General features: G+C 43.4%; 1 protein-coding gene across 2 annotated transcripts in view; it reads left to right on the top strand.

Moving 5' to 3' along the window:
- Positions 1 to 19,442, top strand: part of DNAAF9 (dynein axonemal assembly factor 9) — a 131,329-nt gene that overhangs the window by 54,076 nt on the left and 57,811 nt on the right. The window contains exons 11-20 of one of the 2 annotated variants that reach the window (XM_019462662.2): positions 1,143 to 1,224; positions 2,199 to 2,235; positions 6,297 to 6,384; positions 7,754 to 7,830; positions 9,577 to 9,621; positions 9,994 to 10,039; positions 13,500 to 13,611; positions 14,179 to 14,249; positions 15,184 to 15,234; positions 16,367 to 16,454. In XM_019462662.2, coding sequence (XP_019318207.1) covers positions 1,143 to 1,224; positions 2,199 to 2,235; positions 6,297 to 6,384; positions 7,754 to 7,830; positions 9,577 to 9,621; positions 9,994 to 10,039; positions 13,500 to 13,611; positions 14,179 to 14,249; positions 15,184 to 15,234; positions 16,367 to 16,454 — 697 coding nt within the window. The remainder of the gene's footprint in view (positions 1 to 1,142; positions 1,225 to 2,198; positions 2,236 to 6,296; positions 6,385 to 7,753; positions 7,831 to 9,576; positions 9,622 to 9,993; positions 10,040 to 13,499; positions 13,612 to 14,178; positions 14,250 to 15,183; positions 15,235 to 16,366; positions 16,455 to 19,442) is intronic. The other variant, XM_053890397.1, reaches the window with a different exon arrangement.

The raw sequence follows: 19,442 nt of genomic DNA, 5'->3' as shown, positions 1-19,442 counted from the left end.
CCCTTTCAACTTCTGTGCCATTTATGAATAATTTACAGATTAATCAGTGACAGGTAAAACATGCAAATCCAGATTATCTGAGTAATTGTACATTATATATGTAAATTCTCTTGTACTGATTTCTTTTAATGTATCAGTAAATTAGATGTGAAATTTACTTATACAAATTTATGATATAATCTCAGGAAGCTGGTTTGAAACACATGGCATCTTTAAAAAAAACTTGAGTTAGGAGAAATTTGGAGTCCAGGGAACATGTTTTATTGAGGAAATATGTCCATTAACCAACAATTAGAAATATGTACATGCATTTTTATTTAGGATCATGGCAATATTGATCATGTTCATGATGGTGAATTACAGAGTAGTCATAACAAGTCCTTAGTACAAATCTTTGGATTCACGGTGTTCACAATATTACAGAAAAAATGCCATGCATTCTCTTGTGACTTCCTTAAACGTTGGAGTAGAAGGAATATTTGTGTCACATTTTGCTATTTTTTTTAATATATTGTGCTAATTTCTTTTCCTTTAGCTCCTATAGTAGCATTATTTTGTTGTTGTTTTATACCTGATATCCTGGGAACCCTGATGAGATGCTGGATTTTCACAAGAGAAAAGGACATCTTTATCTACTTTTGTATAAATGAACTAAACAAAGAAGAATAAGAGTTTTTAAATCTAGGAAACTTATTTTCTTTTCTCCAAGGCCTGTGTATAGAGATGAAATACAAATGAAGATGGGGACCTGGGGAGCACCCTCTTTGAATTTATAGCTCCCCCACACATCTGCCTGTCATGTTGGCCAAGGTCCTCACTGTGAAAGTTCTAGACTATTAATGGAAGTCAAAATCCAAGCATATTTCCTCTTTTCCTTCTAAGATGTGAATTCATTAGCATCATGGGCTGACCCGACAGCAACCTCACAATGTAGCCAAGGTGAAAAACACACACACACACACAAAATACCATTGGAAAAACAACAGCTAAACGTGACCTTTTCCTCTGTGCCTTTAAAAAATAATAAATCAGCTGTTGGTGAAATAAAATTGATTTCCATTAACTATGCACTTTTCATTTCTCTAACAGTACACACCTAAGTCCCTGCTCCTTTTTTACTCTTACTTTTTTCTGACATCCAGGTAGTACAGTGTGTCTCACCGAAGGGGCCCCTTGCCTGTTCAAGAACATACTTTTTTGGAGCTACCCACGTTCCTTACTTGGGTAAGTTCTTGTAAGTTATCTCATCAACTTACCTAATGAATACTTTCTCCCATGAACTAGATAAAAGTGGACTCACAGTTTACTGCTTTCCTCAGGAGCTTAAGATACCCACTTTGTCAGCCTCCAACTCCCTCTCTGATTCCAGAAGGAGAGTTGATGTGCCTAACACATGTCTCAAAGAATGTATTTCAGGAGGAACAATTATCAGCTCAGGATGTATATAGTTTAGCCATATGTGAGACCATGTGCTCAGTGTCAGAGGGAAGGCAAAGATGAGTAAGTCCTAGTAGGGGATAGGAGGTGTGGGCTACAGTGGGACTTTGGATGACTCAGCCAGATGCCTGCTGTTCTGTGAGGAAGGACCATGGTAGAAGGCTACCTGTGGACTGGGAACATTCACAGGAGCAAGTGTTCCATGCTGCAGGGCCATCCAGAAAGGTTAGGCCCACTAGAGCTGCTCTCCTTGCTAGGGTAACTAGAAGTTGCAGACATCCAAAGAGGTATAGAGAAGAACCTCTAGAATGAATGAGGATCTCAGCACTGTTCCACAGAGGGTATAGCAGAAACCAGGTTTTTACCTGGGTGTTGCCATATAAGCCAGAAGATTCTGAAAGAAGCATGATAATTAAGGGTCAGCTAATTAAGGAGACAATAAAAGAGTCAGAACTGAGCCTACTTAATTATACCTCTTAATTAAAAAAATTAAAAACAAAGGCAAAAACATTCCAGAGCCTGAAATTCCCCATGTCTTCTCTGGTGTTTAGTGGTGACAAAATCAGCGTCAGGAGTGAAGGACTAGGAGGATACCGGGCGAAGCTGGGTTTCTCTCTTGTGTGTGCTTGTACTGTATTTAACCCAAAAGAAAAAAAAATGTAATTCTTGACATCTTCAAATTACGAAATTGTAGTCTCCTTGTGAAATGTTTGCATGTCTTGTGATCTTGTCACACTTAATTCATGGTTCTCTTTTCACAGGTGATGAGAGTAAGCTGCCCAAGAAAACTGAACAAATGTAAGTCTTCATTTCTATCTTCTTTTTTCTTTTTTTTTAAATTTTTATTTATTTTTGAGAGAGAGAGATACAGAGTAAGTGGAGGAGGGGCAGAGGGAAAGGGAAACAGAATCCCAAGCAAGCTCCACACTGCCAGTGCAGAGCCCCGATGCGGGGCTTGAACTCACAAACCGTGAGATCATGACCCGAGCCAAAATCAAGAGTCGGACGCCCAACCAACTGAGCCGCCCAAGTGTCCCTCTGTCTTATTTTTTCTTTCTCAAAGTTGAGTTACTCTGAAGAAGTGGCTGTCCCACTTTGAGATCAGCAATGGGTGGGAGTGAGCAGAGTGAAGTAGTGAGCAGAGCTTTAGTTCCCAGCCCCTGTCCCTCAGCATGGAGTCCTGCTGTCTTTGATATGTGCTCCTCTCTCCAGAACTCAGAGACTTCCTCTCTGCACACCCATGCATTTCAATGGCCTGACTCTTCTATGTCTTCTACATAGTACATTTTTTATCAGAGGCTTTCCCACAAATAAAACATCCTAAAATGCATTGGGAGAATCTGTGAAACCCCATCTGGTCTGAGCAGTGTTTCCTCTGGAGTTGACTCTCAGGCTTAGGGATCAGAGCTAGGATCTGAACTTAGGCTGTGCAACTTTAGAAAGGTCCTAGTGTTAACTTCTCTCCCCCCACATATAATAGGAAACCAAAGATAAGAAATAAACTCATTAATGTTTGTGTTAGTCTTCTTGGGCTACCATAACAAAATATCAGAGATTGGGTCGCTTAAACAGCAGAAATGTATTTTCTCACAGTTCTGGAGGCTAAATGTCCAAGTTCTAGGTCCAGCATTGTTGGTCTCTGGTGAGGCCATTCTCCTTGAGTTGCAGACCACCACTTTTTGCTGTGTCTTTACCTGGCCTGTCCTCTGTGCTCTAGTAAGAAGTCTTTGATGTCTCTTCCTCTTCTTATAAGGATACCAGTCCTACTGGATTAGTGCTCTACTCTTATGATCTCATTTAACTTTAATGACCTTCTTAAAGGTCCTATCTCCAAATGCAATCACATTGAGGGTTAGAGCTTCAATATGAATTTTAGAAGGAAACAATTCAATCCATAACAATGCTGGAACTACTGAATTCCAAAAAGGAATTTTCCTTTAGAAATACATAATAGAGTTCTGTTATTACCTAGTTAAATATTCCAACATAAACTACTATGGTCTAGACAAGTGCTTCCCAAAGGCCAATAGTGACAGGCCACAGAGAATCATCTAAGGATCTTTTTATAAATATATGATCCTCAGGCTATAGTAGTTCCCAGAATTACCCCTACCCCTCTGGGGTAGGAAACACTAAAGTGTATTGGAAAAAATATAACGTGAGGAATATAGTCAGACTACAGAAAATTTGGAAAACTGAAAAGAAAGTAAGAAAAATAAGATCGGCTGTAATTCCTCCTCTTTGGCACTACCCTTTAATATCTTACTGTGTATCTTTCTGGGTGTTTAAAAATTCTACATTTAGGTTTTGTATAGTGGCAATTAATGTGTGTGAAGTTTTTTATTTTTTATTTTATTTTTTTGTTTTTAAGAGAGTAAGATCAGGGGGAGGGGCAGAAAGAGAGGGAGAGGAAGAGAATCCCAAGCAGATTCCACAATATCAGCACAAAGCCCGATGCGGGGCTCAAACTCACAAACCATGAGATCATGACCTGAACCAAAATCAAGAAGACACTCAACTGACTCAGCCACTCAGGCACCCCAATGTGTGTGCAGTTTAAAAAAAAATTTTTATGTTTGTTTATTCTTTAAGAGAGGGGGTGGGGGGAGAGAGAGAGAGAGAGAGCGAGAGCACGAGCAGGAGAGGGGCAGAGAGAGGGAGACACATAAACTGAAGCAGGCTCCAGGCTCTGAGCTGTCACCACAGAGCCTGACACGGGGCTCAAACTCACAAATCTTGAGATCATGACCTGAGCCGAAGTCAGATGCCCAACAGACCGAGCCACCCGGGAGCCCCTGTGCAGTTTTTAAATGTGTGGATTTTCTGCACTTTAGCAGCAAGTCAACTGCGTTCTCATACGTTGATGGGTATATATAATCTTGTTTTGTATCTGCTGATACTTTTATGCCACCTGTGCTTAGCCACTGGATCTTCATTCTGGATCTTTGGCGTTTTTCCTAAACCAAATACATTGGTGCCCTGTTTCAGGGACTGGTATTGAGGGGTGCATGGGCCCATATCAGGAGACTTACTGAATCACAGAGCTGGTAGAACTTGGGCCTTGTGGAGTCCTAGGGAAGGCAACAGCAGTGCCATCTAGGCATGGAGCAGACTCTTCCCTTGTCATGAATCTCGGGCCTCCCATTCAGGCCATTTTGAGTCCATAACCAGGTACCTTTGCATTCAGCTCTTATCTGAGGGTCTGTATAGGAGAAGGCCAAGAGTGGGGAGACCTGAACAGTGTTGGTACTGAATGATGTCTGAATCAAGCTGGGTGGGGAAAGGAGGAAGACCTATATATGTCTTTGGTGTTGGTGTTTAAGTGTGGAGGATTGTGGTTTTACCTGGAAGTGGCCAAGCTCATTGTCAGTGTCCCTGCCAGGCCTACTTCATACCAGGATGGATCCCTCTCTCATGGCCTGGCCAACAGTCTTCAGGATATGCTGATTCTTGGAGCTATCATTTTGTTATGTATACTTTTTCTTTCTTTTTTTTTTTTTCTTCTACCCAACTCAAATCCTTTACCTATAATGTAGAGGTGTGGTGCAGGAGCCAAAGAGGAAATTAAAGAAGTTGGCAGTATGACATGGCACAGTAGAAAAGCACCAGGCTGGCATCAGACCTGAATTCAAGTCTGCCATTCGTTTTCTGTTCCATGGACAACTTATTCCACCTTCAGAGGCCCTATTTGCTTCTTCTGTCAGAGGAGTTAGATCAGATCATTTCTGTGTTCCTTCCTGCTTTCCAATTCCTGTCACCTTCCTTTACCTGTTAAGAGATTCTCAGGCATAAAAATAGACTTTTCTGTAGTAGTCTGAGGCAAGGCTTTATCACTTTCTTGCCAGGCACCTCCTTTGCATTTCAGGGCCTTGTGAATGAACCCCTTCTGTCTGTAATTATCCTGATAAGATCCTGGATCTCCCTCCCCTAAAGCGTGATTCTCAGCCAAGGGCAATTTTACTGCTCCTCTCCCTCCAGTCCTACCCCCGACTCCCAGAAATGGTTGACAGTGCTGGAGACATTTTTGTTTTCCCAACTGGGGTACTGCTGGCATCTAATGGATAGAGACCAGGGGTGCTGCTAAACATCCTGTAGTGCACAGGACTGACCACATGACAAAGAATTATCTGGCCCAAAATACGGAGATTGAAAATTTTTGCTTAAGAAGAACCAGTGTCGGATTTTCTAGGGACCTTCATAGCAGTCTCAGTCTGGCAAAGGAAGAAACCTTCTTATAATCACTTTGGGAAAAAAAAAAACTTTATAATCACTTTGGGAAGTGAGGAGTCCAAGAGAAAGAACAAGATTGGCGGGCAGGGAGCAGGGAGGCTTTAGGAAGAGAATGTTTCCCCTCAGAAACATTCTCTATTCTCTAGAGCAGGTAAGCTACTTGTAAAGTGGTCTGCAGCTCGGAATTTGAATTTAAGTGGAGCTCATCTTCTCTAGTAATCTCTCTTGCCCCTGAGGTCTCCTACCCTGAGATTCCAGTAACAGCCAGCCCACAGCAGGCCTGGGAGAAGATGACATGAAGGTGTGGTGTGCTTGGTCCTGGAAAAGCAAAGTCTGTACCATGACACTGAAGGCGCTAGGGAACCCATAGAGTTCTCTTCTGTGGGATCACAAACAGGGAAGGTTGGTCTTCTGAGCAGAATTAAGAAGAGTTGACTTTTCTGTCATGGTTTCGTAAGAGCAAAGTGTATCTCAGGTATGGGGCACATGGCTTTAAAAGGTTTAGAAATCAATGAGTTCTGTTTTTGCACTTTTCTCATTCAGTTCCTTAGGGAATGTCATTTATGTGCATGCAGCGTTTATTGAAACCTTATGATGCTGTAGTTAACCCATATTTTTTTGTTCTAAAGTAGGCTCTTGTCCCAGGTGTATGCTGCTGTTATTGAGGCTGTTTTGGCTGGCATTGCATGTTATGCTAAAACTTCCAGTCTAACAAAGGTAATTTAAATACCATGTTTCTCTTTCTTTAGTAGTTATTTCAATGTAAAACTTCCTATCCATCTGTTTTGGCTTTGGATACCTGGTACTACTCAGTTTTGTGTGAGCTCAGGCCTCGGTGGAGCTGGCACCAGACACAGAGATGTCTGGAGATCACTGGGCTTCTGTTGCCTGTGACTGAAGTGTCGTTTGTCCTACGAAGGACCACTAATCAGCACTTCTTTGTAGATGTTTGTAGATCTTTGTGTTAAAGAAAATCATTCTGTAGCATAGTGTTTTAATTAATAGCTTTTAAAAAATCCTTTTAAAAGTTAAAAATAAAGAAAAATATAAAGTTAGGTAAGTTTGATTCTTTAATGTTAGGGAGAGAGCATGCAAGTGGGGGAGAGGGACAGAGAGAGAGACTGACTCTCAAGCAGGCTCCATGCTCAGTGCAGAGCCGGATGCAGGGCTCGATCCCACAACCCTGGGATCATGACTTGAGATGAAATCAAGAGCCAGACGCTTAACTGACTGAGCCACCCAGGCTCCCCAAGTTTGTTTTGAACTATATAGTGTGATTTCCTATAATTTAGTGTTAAAAAAAAAAACAAACCTAAAGATTAGAAAATCTTACTTGCCTTTCCTAGACAAGCACATGTGTTCTCGTTCTCTGACCGTTCTCTTCCTTGCTGTTTTGCGGTTAACCTGCCCTGCTGAGTTGGATTCCTATATCTGACCCAGTAAGGAGATGAGAAGAGTCGGCTTGATGCCTCCCAATGCCAATAGGACCTTTCCTGAAGGAAGCCATTTGACATTGGAAAGGTTGTGTATGATGTAGATACCAGAGACACTGTAGCCGTAGTCACCAGCTCCCTGCTATCTCCCCTCCTCACTGAACTTGAATCCCTGGCACAACTTGGGATTTCTCAACCCTTTAGCTGAAAGTTTATGCACTATCAGTTCTCATACCTTTGTTTTTTTAACTGATCTTTTGTGAATCTAGGTATTTGAATATTCTTAGCATCTGACAGAAACTCCAAGGGCAGTAGTCTCTCCCTCAAGGCCAGGGGAGAGGGGGGGAGAAAACACTTTTCCAGACCTCACAATGGCATCATCTCAGCTGGTTACAGTTCCCAGCAGATCAAGTTCCAGTGCCCACCTGCCTGAATGAAGTGTTTCCTGTGAACCCAGCCCAAAGAAAGCAGGCACCTGTTTCCCTTAACACAATGTTTCCACTTTGATCTATTGATGTATACAAAGCAGTCATGTAGAGGGGAGGGGCACAGTGTTCTCCTGGCCAAATGTTAGAAGGGTACTTCCCATCAGTGATGTGTACTCTTTCCTGCTGTGAAAGCTCATTGTCTCTGTTTTGTCATTGGTTTTACAGGCCAAGGAGGTAGCTGAGCAGACCCTGGGATCCGGGTTAGATTCCTTTGATTTGACACAGTTTAAGGCAGGCCTACGGTAAGCAATGACTGCTATTTTATATAAGGAATTATTTTTAATGTTCATTTTATAAAGACCCTCTTCTCCCTTGTATTTGCTATTCCACCTTCTCTTTGAGAAACGTTCTAGTAAAATAAGGGGATGTGTGAAGGAGAAACTCAAGATCAGGGCTTTGAGAGGCCAAGGAGCCTAAGATGGAGGAACTGTATGAGAAAGAGTCAGACACATTCCTGATGACTGAAGGGGAGGCAGATCAATACCAGAGGTGTCGGAGACCTGAAGGACCCAGGTTCACAAGTTAGAAAGGTGAAGCTGGGGACATGAGAGGTGAAGCTTGTTGGGTCGAGGTCCCTGGGCACGAGAAGGCAGTCACTGCTTAGAAGAGCCTGGCTCTGGGCCTCCTTGCCCTCTCAGGTCATTGACACCCTGAGCCTGGCCCTGCCTCAGGGGCTAGATGCTGTGGGAATTGGGCTTGCTGGCAGTCTAAGCATCACACATCTCCTGGCACATCACAGAGGCTCTCTGTGTGGTCTGTGTCCATAGCAAAACTTTCATGAACCCACTCCGCCTAACCCTCTGTACCATATGAGGACCACTAGGTGCACTTTTTTTGCAAAGGAGACCGAAGACCCCAACATTGGGGAATTTCTTTAAGAACTCTATGGGACGTGCCCTGTGGTGCCTCATCTCTGTACCCCACATTTTCTTATATCTATAGCCCTGGGTAGTGAGAAGGAGTATTGAGAACAATAAGTCAGTCAATTGATCTAACAAGAGTTCTATCGCTGTAACTCCAGGAGTGGAGGGAAGAGCCAGATCTCTTTGGTGCAAGGCTTAAGGTTCCTTTCCTGTGGGTCTTCTGGATCTTGTAGCTCAGGCCCTGAGAGGAAGGGGACAGAGGAAGTTCGTTCCCTTAAGGCCTTGCACTGGCCTGGATTGTCTGTTCCTGGAAGACCTGAGTTTGAGAAAGCACCTTTGCTTTCCAGCTCTGTGACTTTGGGCAAGACAAGGAGCTCTCTGAACATCTGTTTCCTCATGTTCCCACTGTGCTGAAAGACTAGGCATGTAAACGTTAGCTGCTGTTGCATGGGGCTCTTCTGTGTCACCATCAACACAGCTGGCCTATTCATTTTCTCCTTTCCTCAGGGCCTTGCATAGGCCACTCAGCCTCTCCAGGACAGGCTACCTTCCAACCCCAAGGCCTTTTAGCCCCGGGTATACCTCCCAGCTGGAGGAAGGATTGGCAAGGAACGAATACCGGGCAATAGGAGAAGCGTCTCCCATGGCCAGCCCTCCATCTGGAGCCCCACTCCCTTCTCTCCACAAGATCACTTTACTGAGTACCCTCACACTACATCAGATTAGCAAACCATCTCCCAAGAGGAACTCAGGATTTGGCCTCTGCTTGGGCTCTGAGCAGAGATGGCAGCTTGACCCAAAGGTAGTAAAGAAGAGCAGGATTAGGACAATATGTCACAGCTGTCATAGCTATGGGGCAGGAGGCCGTGGGCCACTAGAGGGTCTTCCCAGTCTGCAATAGACCGTAGTTCTGTCACATGGTTCTCTTGTGCTCTGTCCAAGAGTCAAGGCAGCCCTGAGAATCTGCACAGAGGAAGAGCTATGACGAGTCAGACGCTGGCCCCACACTTGGGAAGGGTGCCATGAGGGCCCAGCACAGGTGCATTGCAGCTGTAGGTGTCTGGGGAGGGCACCAACGCTGTGGTCACCAGGAGCAGACTGACTTCTTTTGTTTTGGGTCTACAGCTCCAAGATGACTTTTCATATACATGCTGTGAATAATCACGGAAGGTAAGTGTATGTTTGTGGTGCATACTCATTTGGGGCAAGTTTCAGAAACAAAGAAGAAGAGAGAGGCTGTCTTGTAACTGCTGATGTGGGTGGTCTTCATAGAGTTCCACACCTGGCAACAGCATTATGCCAGGGTTGGGCTTGGGGCTGGCTACATTCATCTGAGACTTTCTGCCCTGAGTGCTTCCCACTGAAGCATCGGGCATGGGGTAGGAGGTGGACCTGATTCCCTCCAGCAGCCTATGTACTAATTCTACTTACATGCAACCCAGTGCCTTGAAAAGCCCTGAAAGAAATCTAGGTCTGTGGGTTGCCGCCAAGTTGAGAAAAGAGAACATTGTAAATGTAATACATATCTCTTTCCTCCTCTAGGATTGTGCCTCTGGACAGTGAAGATAGCTTATATTTTGTGAAGACGGTAAGCAGAGCTGTTTTAAGTCAGCTGGCAGAGAATGGCCTCTAGAGGGACATCTGCAAGGGGTGAGATAGGAGGCTGTGGGATTCTTGGGCAGTCCATCCCTTACCTGAGGAAACTGGTCTATTCGCAGGAGCATTTCAGCTGCAGAGGGAGTGGGGAGCCTGTGCTTTCTGAGGGTGCCCAGGCAGCTGTGCCAGGCCCACCACATCATACCCCCATGCCTAGGCTCCCAGGGTCCAGAGTCTTAGCTGGAGGCTAGGACAGACACTTCTTCCTAAGGTTAGGAAGGCTTCCTCTAAGTGACTGTGATTGCTCTGACCTCATATGGAAATGTGAGCAGAGGACAAGCCTGCCTCAATACAGGCTGAGTTTTCAGTGGCTTCTCTGTGTTCCACAGCCTGTGCTGATGCCCTTATTAACAGGGGTCTGTGAAAATTAATAAAAACAAATAGATAACAACAACAACAACAAAATGGGGCCTAAGCCACCAGTGAAGAGGGTGGTCAGAGCACAACTTTCGGACCCATGTGCTGGGAGCACACTGATGGGCCATTTGGGTGGTTTACAGATGTAGAAATATAGGTCCCCAGGTGAGCTGACTGGCATGGCCTAGGGGAGCAGTTTCTCGATTAGTTGCTCCTGGTCACAAGCCAAGTCCTCCGTTTATCCCAGTGCATCCTGATGTGTAGATGATCGGCAAGCAACGCGTGAGAGGATAGTGGCCCATCCAGCCAAGAGTCTGGTTGAAATAGATATGGGCACAGATTATGCCTTGAGTCTGTTCTACGGCTACTGCCCAAGCCTTAATTCCAGTGAGCTTTTAGTCACCAGGAACTTGGTGCACAGGTGTGGATGATTCTGTGCAGATGCATTCCCACCACCATCACCAGTGGAAAACAGTAGTGTTATCTAAAGAAAGTAGTACATGGGGCACCTGGGTGGCTCAGTTGGTTAAGCATCTGACTTTGGCTCAGGTCATGATCTCACGATTTATGGGTTTGAGCCCTGCACCGGGCTCTGTGCTGACAGCTCAGAGCCTGGAGCCTGCTTCAGATTCTGTGTCTCCTTCTCTCTGCCCCTCCCCCACTTCTGCTCTGTCTCTGTCTTTCAAAAATTAAAAAATTAAATTTAATTTAAAAAAGTAGTACAAGAGGGGTAACTTTAAGGTTGTAATTTCTCTTTTTATAATGTATCTGTTCCCTCTATCTGTCACCATTTCGTATTGATGTTTGTTTAGATTTTATTAATTGACATAATCAAGATGCTAGGAAATGCTTTCTGATATTAAGTGATAGTACTTTATCTCCTTGCCAGACGTTAAGCCCTGACTTCTCTGCTTAGACTGTCGTGCAGTGCTTTGGAAGGTGCTTTGCACAATAGAAGGTAGTCGGGAGTCCAGTGGAATCATATTATTGTGTTAAGTATGCATTCAGCAGCCGCTAATGAAATAAGAAAGAAGAGAGAAGTTGTTGTTTTCAGTCCAAATCCTGTCCTCCCTTCCAGGCTGAGATGAGGTTCTGCCTTTTAATTTTCTCTCTCCCCTTCCTCAATATCAGAAGCCAAATATGAAAGTAAGGTATTGGGTATAACCCACAGGATTGTCTTCCTGATTGATCTAGGAACCAAAGTGGTATTCTCATTGCCACTTAAGAGAGACCACATAGCCCAGGAAGGTTTTGTATCGTTAGATGTTTAAAATTCTTTGGAGCAGATTAAGATAAAAAACCTCAGTTGTCAGACCTACTCAGAAAGCTAACTAAAACAGGGGTGCCTGGCTGGCTTAGTGAAGTGTGTGACTCTTGATCTCAGGGTTGTGGGTATGAGCCCAGTGTTGAGTGTAAAGATTACTTAAAGATAAATCTTAAAAAAAAAAAAAAAAAAAAGAGGGGCACCTGGGTGGCTCAGTGGGTTGAGCATCCAACTTCAGCTCAGGTCACGATCTCACATTCCATGAGTTCAAGCCCCGTGTTGGGCTGTGTGCTGATAGCTCAGAGCCTGGAGCTGGCTTCAGATTCTGTGTCTCCCTCTGTCTCTGCCCTTCCCCTTCTCTTGCTCTGTTTCTCTCTCTGTCTCTTTTTAAAAAATAAAATTATTTTAAACAAAAATTTATTTTAAAAAAGAAAAGTTAACTAAACTATAAAAGCCTACCTGTCACTTTTGTACATTCTTTTTTCATGATGACATGAGAAATTAACAACTTTGGCTTTAACTCTGTTTTTTTCCTCAACTCTTCTGCTGCTTTTTTGTGTTTGGGGATCTAGCAATTTCTTCAAGAGCCCCAGGTCTCTTTTGTCTCTGTGCTGAGGGTGGTGCAGGGGTCCCAGGCAAGGACAAAGATGTGTGAAGGTGGGCTCTGCTTCAGGAGCTCTGCACCTGGGCATTCATTCAGCAATGTCAGACCAGGAGGAGACGGTACCTGAGAGGGCTCCTTGTGCCACTCATCATGTCCCTCACCAGATTTTCAATCTTTCTAGACCCTGGCTCTGGCTCATACTATTTTCTGCATTTCTTCTGCTAGATTCCTCCCTCCCCCCCCCCCCCCGCCCCCCGAATTGTTCCATTTTCATTAGTTTTAATATAAATTAGGACTGACTTACCAGATATTCAAGAACTCTGTTGCTCCAATTTTTTTCCAGCCTGCTGAAGGCTCTATTTTATCTTGCCATAAAAACTTATATAGTTTTCTTTTAATTTTCTTGGTAGTGAAAGAAGCATTTGCAGGTGTCAGTATATACCCAGAAATATCCATGAAGACTTGTGTACTAAATGATTGACTACCTTTCCAGGCTTGTCCAGAACTTGAGCCCAAACCAAAAAAGGAGTTGGTGAGCGTATTGATATGCCAGGATGTGAAGAGTACGCGAGGGTACAAAAAAAACCCTGGAAGAAACGCCCTCAACTCTGAGAGGCCAGGGCCTCATCACAATTAAGAAGGAAGGCTGTTATGTTTCTCTTAGGGAAGATAGACAATTTGAGGGACTTTATAGAAGAAACATAAAAATACTCCACTGGTCCAGAGCTCCAGGATGGCTTATTCAGTTAAGCATCCAACTCTTGATTTCAGCTCAGGTCATGATCTCATAGTTTGTGAGTTCAAGCCCCACGTTGGGCTCTGCTTTCTCAGTGCAGGGCGTCCTTGGGATTCTCTGTCTCCCTCTCTCTCTGCCCTTCCTGCTCACACTTTCTCTTAAAATAAATAAATAAACTTTAAAAGAAAAATGCTCCTCTAGCCCAAGTGTGTCTCTGATGCAGCGGCAGTTGCAGAGATGCCTGGGTAATGCTGAGGTTCTCTCCCAGTTCTGAGATGTAGTTCAGGATAACTTTCGTTTTCCTTAGAAACTCTTGAGTATTCTTTTGAAATGTGCCTTAAAGCAGCATTTTGTGGTCTGTTTCTTAAAGGTCTCTCCCTGAAAGTTTAAGACTGACAACTGGCCTAACTCTGTTTTCTCATTTGATATAGGCTTGTATGACTGTCTATGACATTCCTGACTTGCTGGGAGGAAGGGGGTGCTTAGGGTCTGTGGTCTTCTCAGAATCCTTTTTGACATCTCAGATCTTGGTTAAAGAAAAGGGTAAGTGTTTATAAGAGGTCTTTAGAAAGCAAAACTTGAGTTTTTTTGTTTGTTTTGGCAAAATAAGTTATATATAATTTCATAGTACATATGTATATATAAATCATGTATAATAATTATACATTATTGTATATTGTGATCTAATTATACATAATGTGTTATTAACATTAATATATAACATTATTTTCACATATACAGCCTTATTGGTAGTTAGGAAGAAGCAATTTTAAATAATAATTAGATCCTTTTTTTTAACCTTTGCACTACCTTGATAAAAATTAAAAGTGTAGATAAAAAGGACTGATTCCCAGGACTCTTCATTTAAATGTGTAATTCTATTTGTTGTAAGAAAAGTAATAGAGTTAATATCACAGGGAAAACTTTATTCCTCCCCTCTTAGTCTCCCTGTCCCCAGATGAGGAGGTTTTCAATTTCTGAGGGCATAAGATTTTGTATACTAATAAGAGGATCCCTCGCTCCTGAGAAGGGGAGGGGGTGTTAGCTGTTGGGCCTACAAGGTGGGCCAGGTAGTGAGCAGTAACTAGCATGTCTGTGGTCTTCCTGCAGATGGCACTGTTACCACAGAAACCAGCTCCATAGTCCTGACAGCCGCCATACCCAGATTCTGCTCCTGGCTGGTTAGTGTTATTCATCCAATGGAAGTGGACTTAAATGTGGAGAAATCGGGGAGAACATCTGAAGAAGAGCCTCTTCATTAGGTCCCTGGTGGGATGTCAGATCCTAAACTAGCCGTTGTTCAGGAATGGAAGTTTTTATCTGAGCTCTTTGTGTTTATGCAAACGAACCTAGTTTCTTTAACTCTCTCCTAATCTTGGGAAAGTGCCAAACGAAAGGAACTAAATGATTTCGGTCCCTGTTAAATTATTGAAAGAAAGACATTAACACCTTCATGTTCCATATGAGGACACTGAGGCTAAAAATTGACCAGCCTGTCTAAAGTCACACAGATAGTGCGGAATAGATCACGTGGCTCCTTTCTCTGGTCAGAATGGTTGCTGCTGAGTTTTTACAGCAATGATTTCTCTATATGTGGAAGGGTCCCATCTGCACCAGTGGGACTTGGTCTGAAACTGTGGTGCCGTGGGACACAGAAAGTATGACAGTAATGAGTGAAGTAATGGTCTAAGTACCTATTTTAGACTCTGTTTATATTGTTTCTACAATTCTGACATGGAAAGGGAAGAATCAGCCTCAGAGATGAACACATTTAAAGGAGAATGCACTCAAAATATTTTAATATGTTCTCTTCCCTTCATCCTTACAAATAGTTGTTTTTCCCTGAAATATAATTGGAGACAAAGACATCATTTCCACATATTGTAGGCTCATTTAGCTGGACCTCAGGTCCCAGTGAGAGAACCCACCATGGCTTTGGGCTCTAAGACTTGATGACTGGCAGCCAGCCAACTCTGCCAGCCATCAGGGCCTGAGAGCATGGGATTTGGTCGAGGGGCTGCCCTGTCTCCTGGAAATATTTGAACATGGGGGAAACCTAGCAGAATTTTACCCTTGAAGTAGGAAACTGAAAATTTGCACTCCTCTTGGATACAGGTAGAAGATAATGAAGTAAAATTGTCTGAGAAAACCCAGCAAGCAGTTAAGGTAAGCAGCCTTTTTATTCTTAATGTTAACATTGTATCAAAATGAAATGTAAACAATTTATGAAGATAATTTGGAATATTTCATTGTAGAGCTGATCTGAAGGATATGTTCCTCTCTGTCTCAATTCCTGCTTGCATTCTTCCCCTCCTGGCAAAGCTCTAGAAATAACCATTTCTCTCTCTCACTGCCCCTCCCCTGCTCACACTGTGTGTCTCAAAAATAAACAAACATTAAAAATTAAAAAAAAAAAGTAGGGGGGGCTGGCGCCTGGGTGGCTCAGTCAGTTGAGCATCTGACTTCAGCTCAGGTCATGATCTCGTGGTCCATGGGTTCAAGCCCCTTGTCCAACTCTGTGCGGACAGCTCAAAGCCTGGAATCTGCTTCAGATTCTATGACTCCCTCTCTCTTTGCCCCTCCCCCACTCATGCTCTGTCTGTCTGTCTCAAAAATAAATAAAAATAAACCTTAAAAAAATTTTTTTAAATAACCATTTAATGGGATGCACAGTTAGAGGGGATTTTGTTCTGGCATTTAGGCCTTTTGGTGTGTTGTGGGTTTTTTTTTTAATGTTTATTTATTTATTTTGAGAGAAAGAGGAAGTGCAAGTGAGGGGAGGAGCAGAGGGAGAGAGAGAATCCCAAGTAGGTTCTGCACTGTCAGTGCAGTGCCCAGCGTGGCCGTATCTCACGAACCACAAGATCATGACCTGAGCCAAAATCAGGAGTTGGACGCCCAGTTGACCAACCTATCCAGGTGCCTCTGGTGTGTTTTTTTTTAATCTCCCTGTACTATTACAAGCAGATCTCAGGTTGACCTAGACATATAGAACTGAGAGGTCAAGGCTTTGGGCCAAGGAGAACTGCTTCTAGTGGCTAGAAATCCACTGGAGCATGAACAAGCATAGCAGGCATTGGTGCCTGGACTCAGAGAGGACCTCACATTCTTTTCTTCGGCACAGGTCAAGAATGCCAGTAACATGACAAAGAGCCAGGCAGTGCCAGAGGTGTGGAAGAAATTGGGTATATCTGAGGCTACTAAGCAGCTTTGTAGATAGACATATGGGCAAAACTTTTGATTCTGTGAATGTTTATGCTATAAATCATTTACTTTTTGTGATTGCTTGTTTTTAAAGGGGGATGCCTGTTTCCTGGGCACTTTTCTAACAGGAGGAGAAGGAGCATATCTTTATTCCAGCAACCCACACTCCTGGCCTGAGGAAGGTGAGCCAGCCGTTACTGTTCTCCTCCTGACTGTGTCTGGGTTCCTCTTCTGCAGGTATTGGCATGGGTGTTGTGAGAAATAATACATCAGATATTTGAAAAGACTTGTTGCCATAGAAGTATTTTCCTACAACCTTTCTCCTTTTATCCCCCCATTTTGCAGATAGGAAACTTGTGCTCTGAAGGGATGGGCCCAGAACCACAATCTGGTCCTCTTGTTGCCTCCTGAGGATTGTTCTCAGAATGGGCTAGAGCAGTAGCATGTTCAGAAATGGAATCTGTGGACCAAAGTCTGGATTTGTTTTCTATTGCTGTATAACAAATCACCACAAATTTAGTAGCTCAAAACAATACATGTTTATGATCTCACAGTTCAGTAGGTCAGAAGGATTCATGTTGAGGGTCTCATAAGGCCGAAGTTAAGGCATCAGCTAGACTAGACTCTTGTCTGGAGACTCTGGGGAAGAATGTGCTCCCACGCTCATCTAGATTATCAGTGGAATTCATTTCCTTCAGACTGTAGGACTAAGGTCCCTGTCTTTTTGCCAGCTGACAGCCAGGACCATGCTTAGCTCCTTCTTGCAGAGGTCTCCACCCTGTGACAGCCCTCCCCCATCTCAGCAATGAGAACCTCCCTTGTGTTGTTGAATCTCTCTTATGCTTCTGTTCTGTGTAAATTCCCTTTCTATACCAGCCAGAGAAAACTGCTTTTAAAGAGCTTGTTGTGATTAGAAGCCCACTCAGATAATTTATCTTTTGCCATATAATGTTACATGAACACAGGAATAACATCAGGAGATGAAGGTCACGGGAGCCACAGTCTACCCTCTGGCCCCCCATTCATCCCTCCCGCGTGCAAAATACAATCACCCCTTCCCAAGGGCCTCATTTCATTATGGTAATAGTTCAAAGTCCTAAATCTCACCAGCTCACAAATCCAAAATCTCCTCATCAAGATCATGTAAATCAGGTGTAGATAAGCTCTGGCATGTAATCCAGTAAGTACAACTGAACACAAGTCCTCTCCAGCTGTGGCCCTGTCGAACTAAACAGACCAGTTATCTGCCTCTGCCTTCCCAACACCCAAGGTGGCACTGGTATAGGATAACAGTTACAGACATTCAGCTTCAAAAATGGGAGAAATAGAAAATAAAAAGGAGTCATCAGCCCAAGGTAGCTTTGAAATGCAGCTGGGCAAACTCCAGAGTCTGGATTAGGTTTCAAGGCCTGAGAATAGTCCTCCATAGCTCTGATCTCTGCCACCTGGGCTCTTGGTTTCAACTAAACCCTTAGTGTTCCCCTCTGGGCTTGTGGCTACACCTTGGTCATCCTTCCTTTTTCATAAAGGTGGCACTTTGTAGCTGAGTTTTATCAGCCTGCTTCTTGCCAGTAGAATTTTGAGAATCCAGTAATCTCTTTTGATTTACACTCTCTCTGTCCCTTTCAGTCCAAGCTGGCAGTATTTTCTGCTGACCCAAGATTCTCAAGAACCTTGTTGGTTTTGCATGGATTTCTTGGGGATTCATTCCATGCTCCTTTTTGGTTTCCCCAAAATAACATTTTCTTAGTCCTATTCTTTCTCTGGTTGATACAGTCATTTTGTAGAGGAAGAGTTGTGACTTACTCCACAAATTTCTCAACCTCTACTATGCAAATCCCCTTTCTGGATAATTTTTTCTCCTTGAAAATATTTTGTCCAGTGGCAAATTCCTCTCTCTCTTCTCAGATTACTGGCTCAGCTTCTGCTTCTCCGTTCACGGAGGAGACAAAGCACAAGGAGTTTTGGTGTTCCACAAAATGCTGGGGGTAGTGAGTAATAGCATTTGCTGTCATGCCTGTACTACAGCCCCTGGTTGCACTTCTGCCTATCTAGATCTTGGTGCAGAAGACCGGTGTTAGGAACCCTTGTTGAGGGCAGCGGGTGCGTCACAGTGCCACTAGCCTTGGGGCAAGATTGCATAGTGTTTCAGAAGCAAGTTGTAGAGGCAACACAGAGGTGGTTGTGCTCTGTCATAGTTGAGCCAGTTATAATATTTATCAAGGATGTTTGCCAAAATTAGTTTGCACCTTCTTAGCAAAGGGCCTCGTTAGAAAAATAATTTTAAATTGTATTGAGTTTTCCTGCAAGATTCAGTGTGTCCTGAGGTTTCCACATAAAGGGCACAGCCAGGGATTTCTGGAGCCCTATTAGTCACACTCTTTTGAGAGTGCACTCTTAGTTTCAGAGGGAAATGTAGTTTGAATTAGGTGATTTTCTGAGGCAGAAAAATTAAATAGGAGCAGAGAATTTAAACAGGAATCTCCTCTATCTATCTGTTAAGCTTTTTGCCACTTTGGAGCTCAGGTCAAGTGGGGCTTCGAGTTTGTACCACTTAGGGCTCTCTTAAGGAAAGAGAACACAAAACATGTAGGGCTCTTCTCGGGCCTTGGAAGGGGGCTTGGGCAGGTGAGGGGTTCTGAAGCTTCGGTGTCATTAGGGTCTTGGTGAGTCTCTCTCTCCTTGAGACTATGATGAGCTTGAAATTTATCTGTTCCCATTCCCCAAAGGCATTTAAAAAGCTCTTCATGTGGGAGGGGGGATGGTCTAAACGGGTAAGGGGCATCAAGGAATCTACTCCTGAAATCATTGTTGCACCATATGCTAACTAACTTGAATATAAATAAAACCATAAATAAATAAAAATAAATTTAAAAAGCTCTTCAGCATGCATTGTCTTAATTGAGCTTCTTGTCCTGAATCCCATAAGTGAAAACTTGACTGAGGTTACAACTGCAAGTTCAGGTAGCTCTGGAGGGTGGACTAGGTCTTTTTTTGTTTCTTTTCTTTCCTTTTTTTAAAAGTTTTTATTTTATTTATTTTGAGAGAGAGATCGAGCAGGGGAGGGTCAGAGAGAGGGAGAGAGAATCACAAGCATTCTCTGTGCTGTCAGCACAGAGCTGAGCTGAACCCAAGAGTTAGACGCTTAACCCCGAGCCACCCAGGCGCCC

The sequence above is a fragment of the Panthera pardus genome, unplaced genomic scaffold, assembly GCF_024362965.1.
Source record: "Panthera pardus isolate Hobbes unplaced genomic scaffold, ASM2436296v1 HiC_scaffold_25, whole genome shotgun sequence".
NCBI classification, from domain to species: Eukaryota; Metazoa; Chordata; class Mammalia; order Carnivora; family Felidae; genus Panthera; species Panthera pardus.
This window is presented reverse-complemented; position numbering and strand designations above follow the sequence as displayed.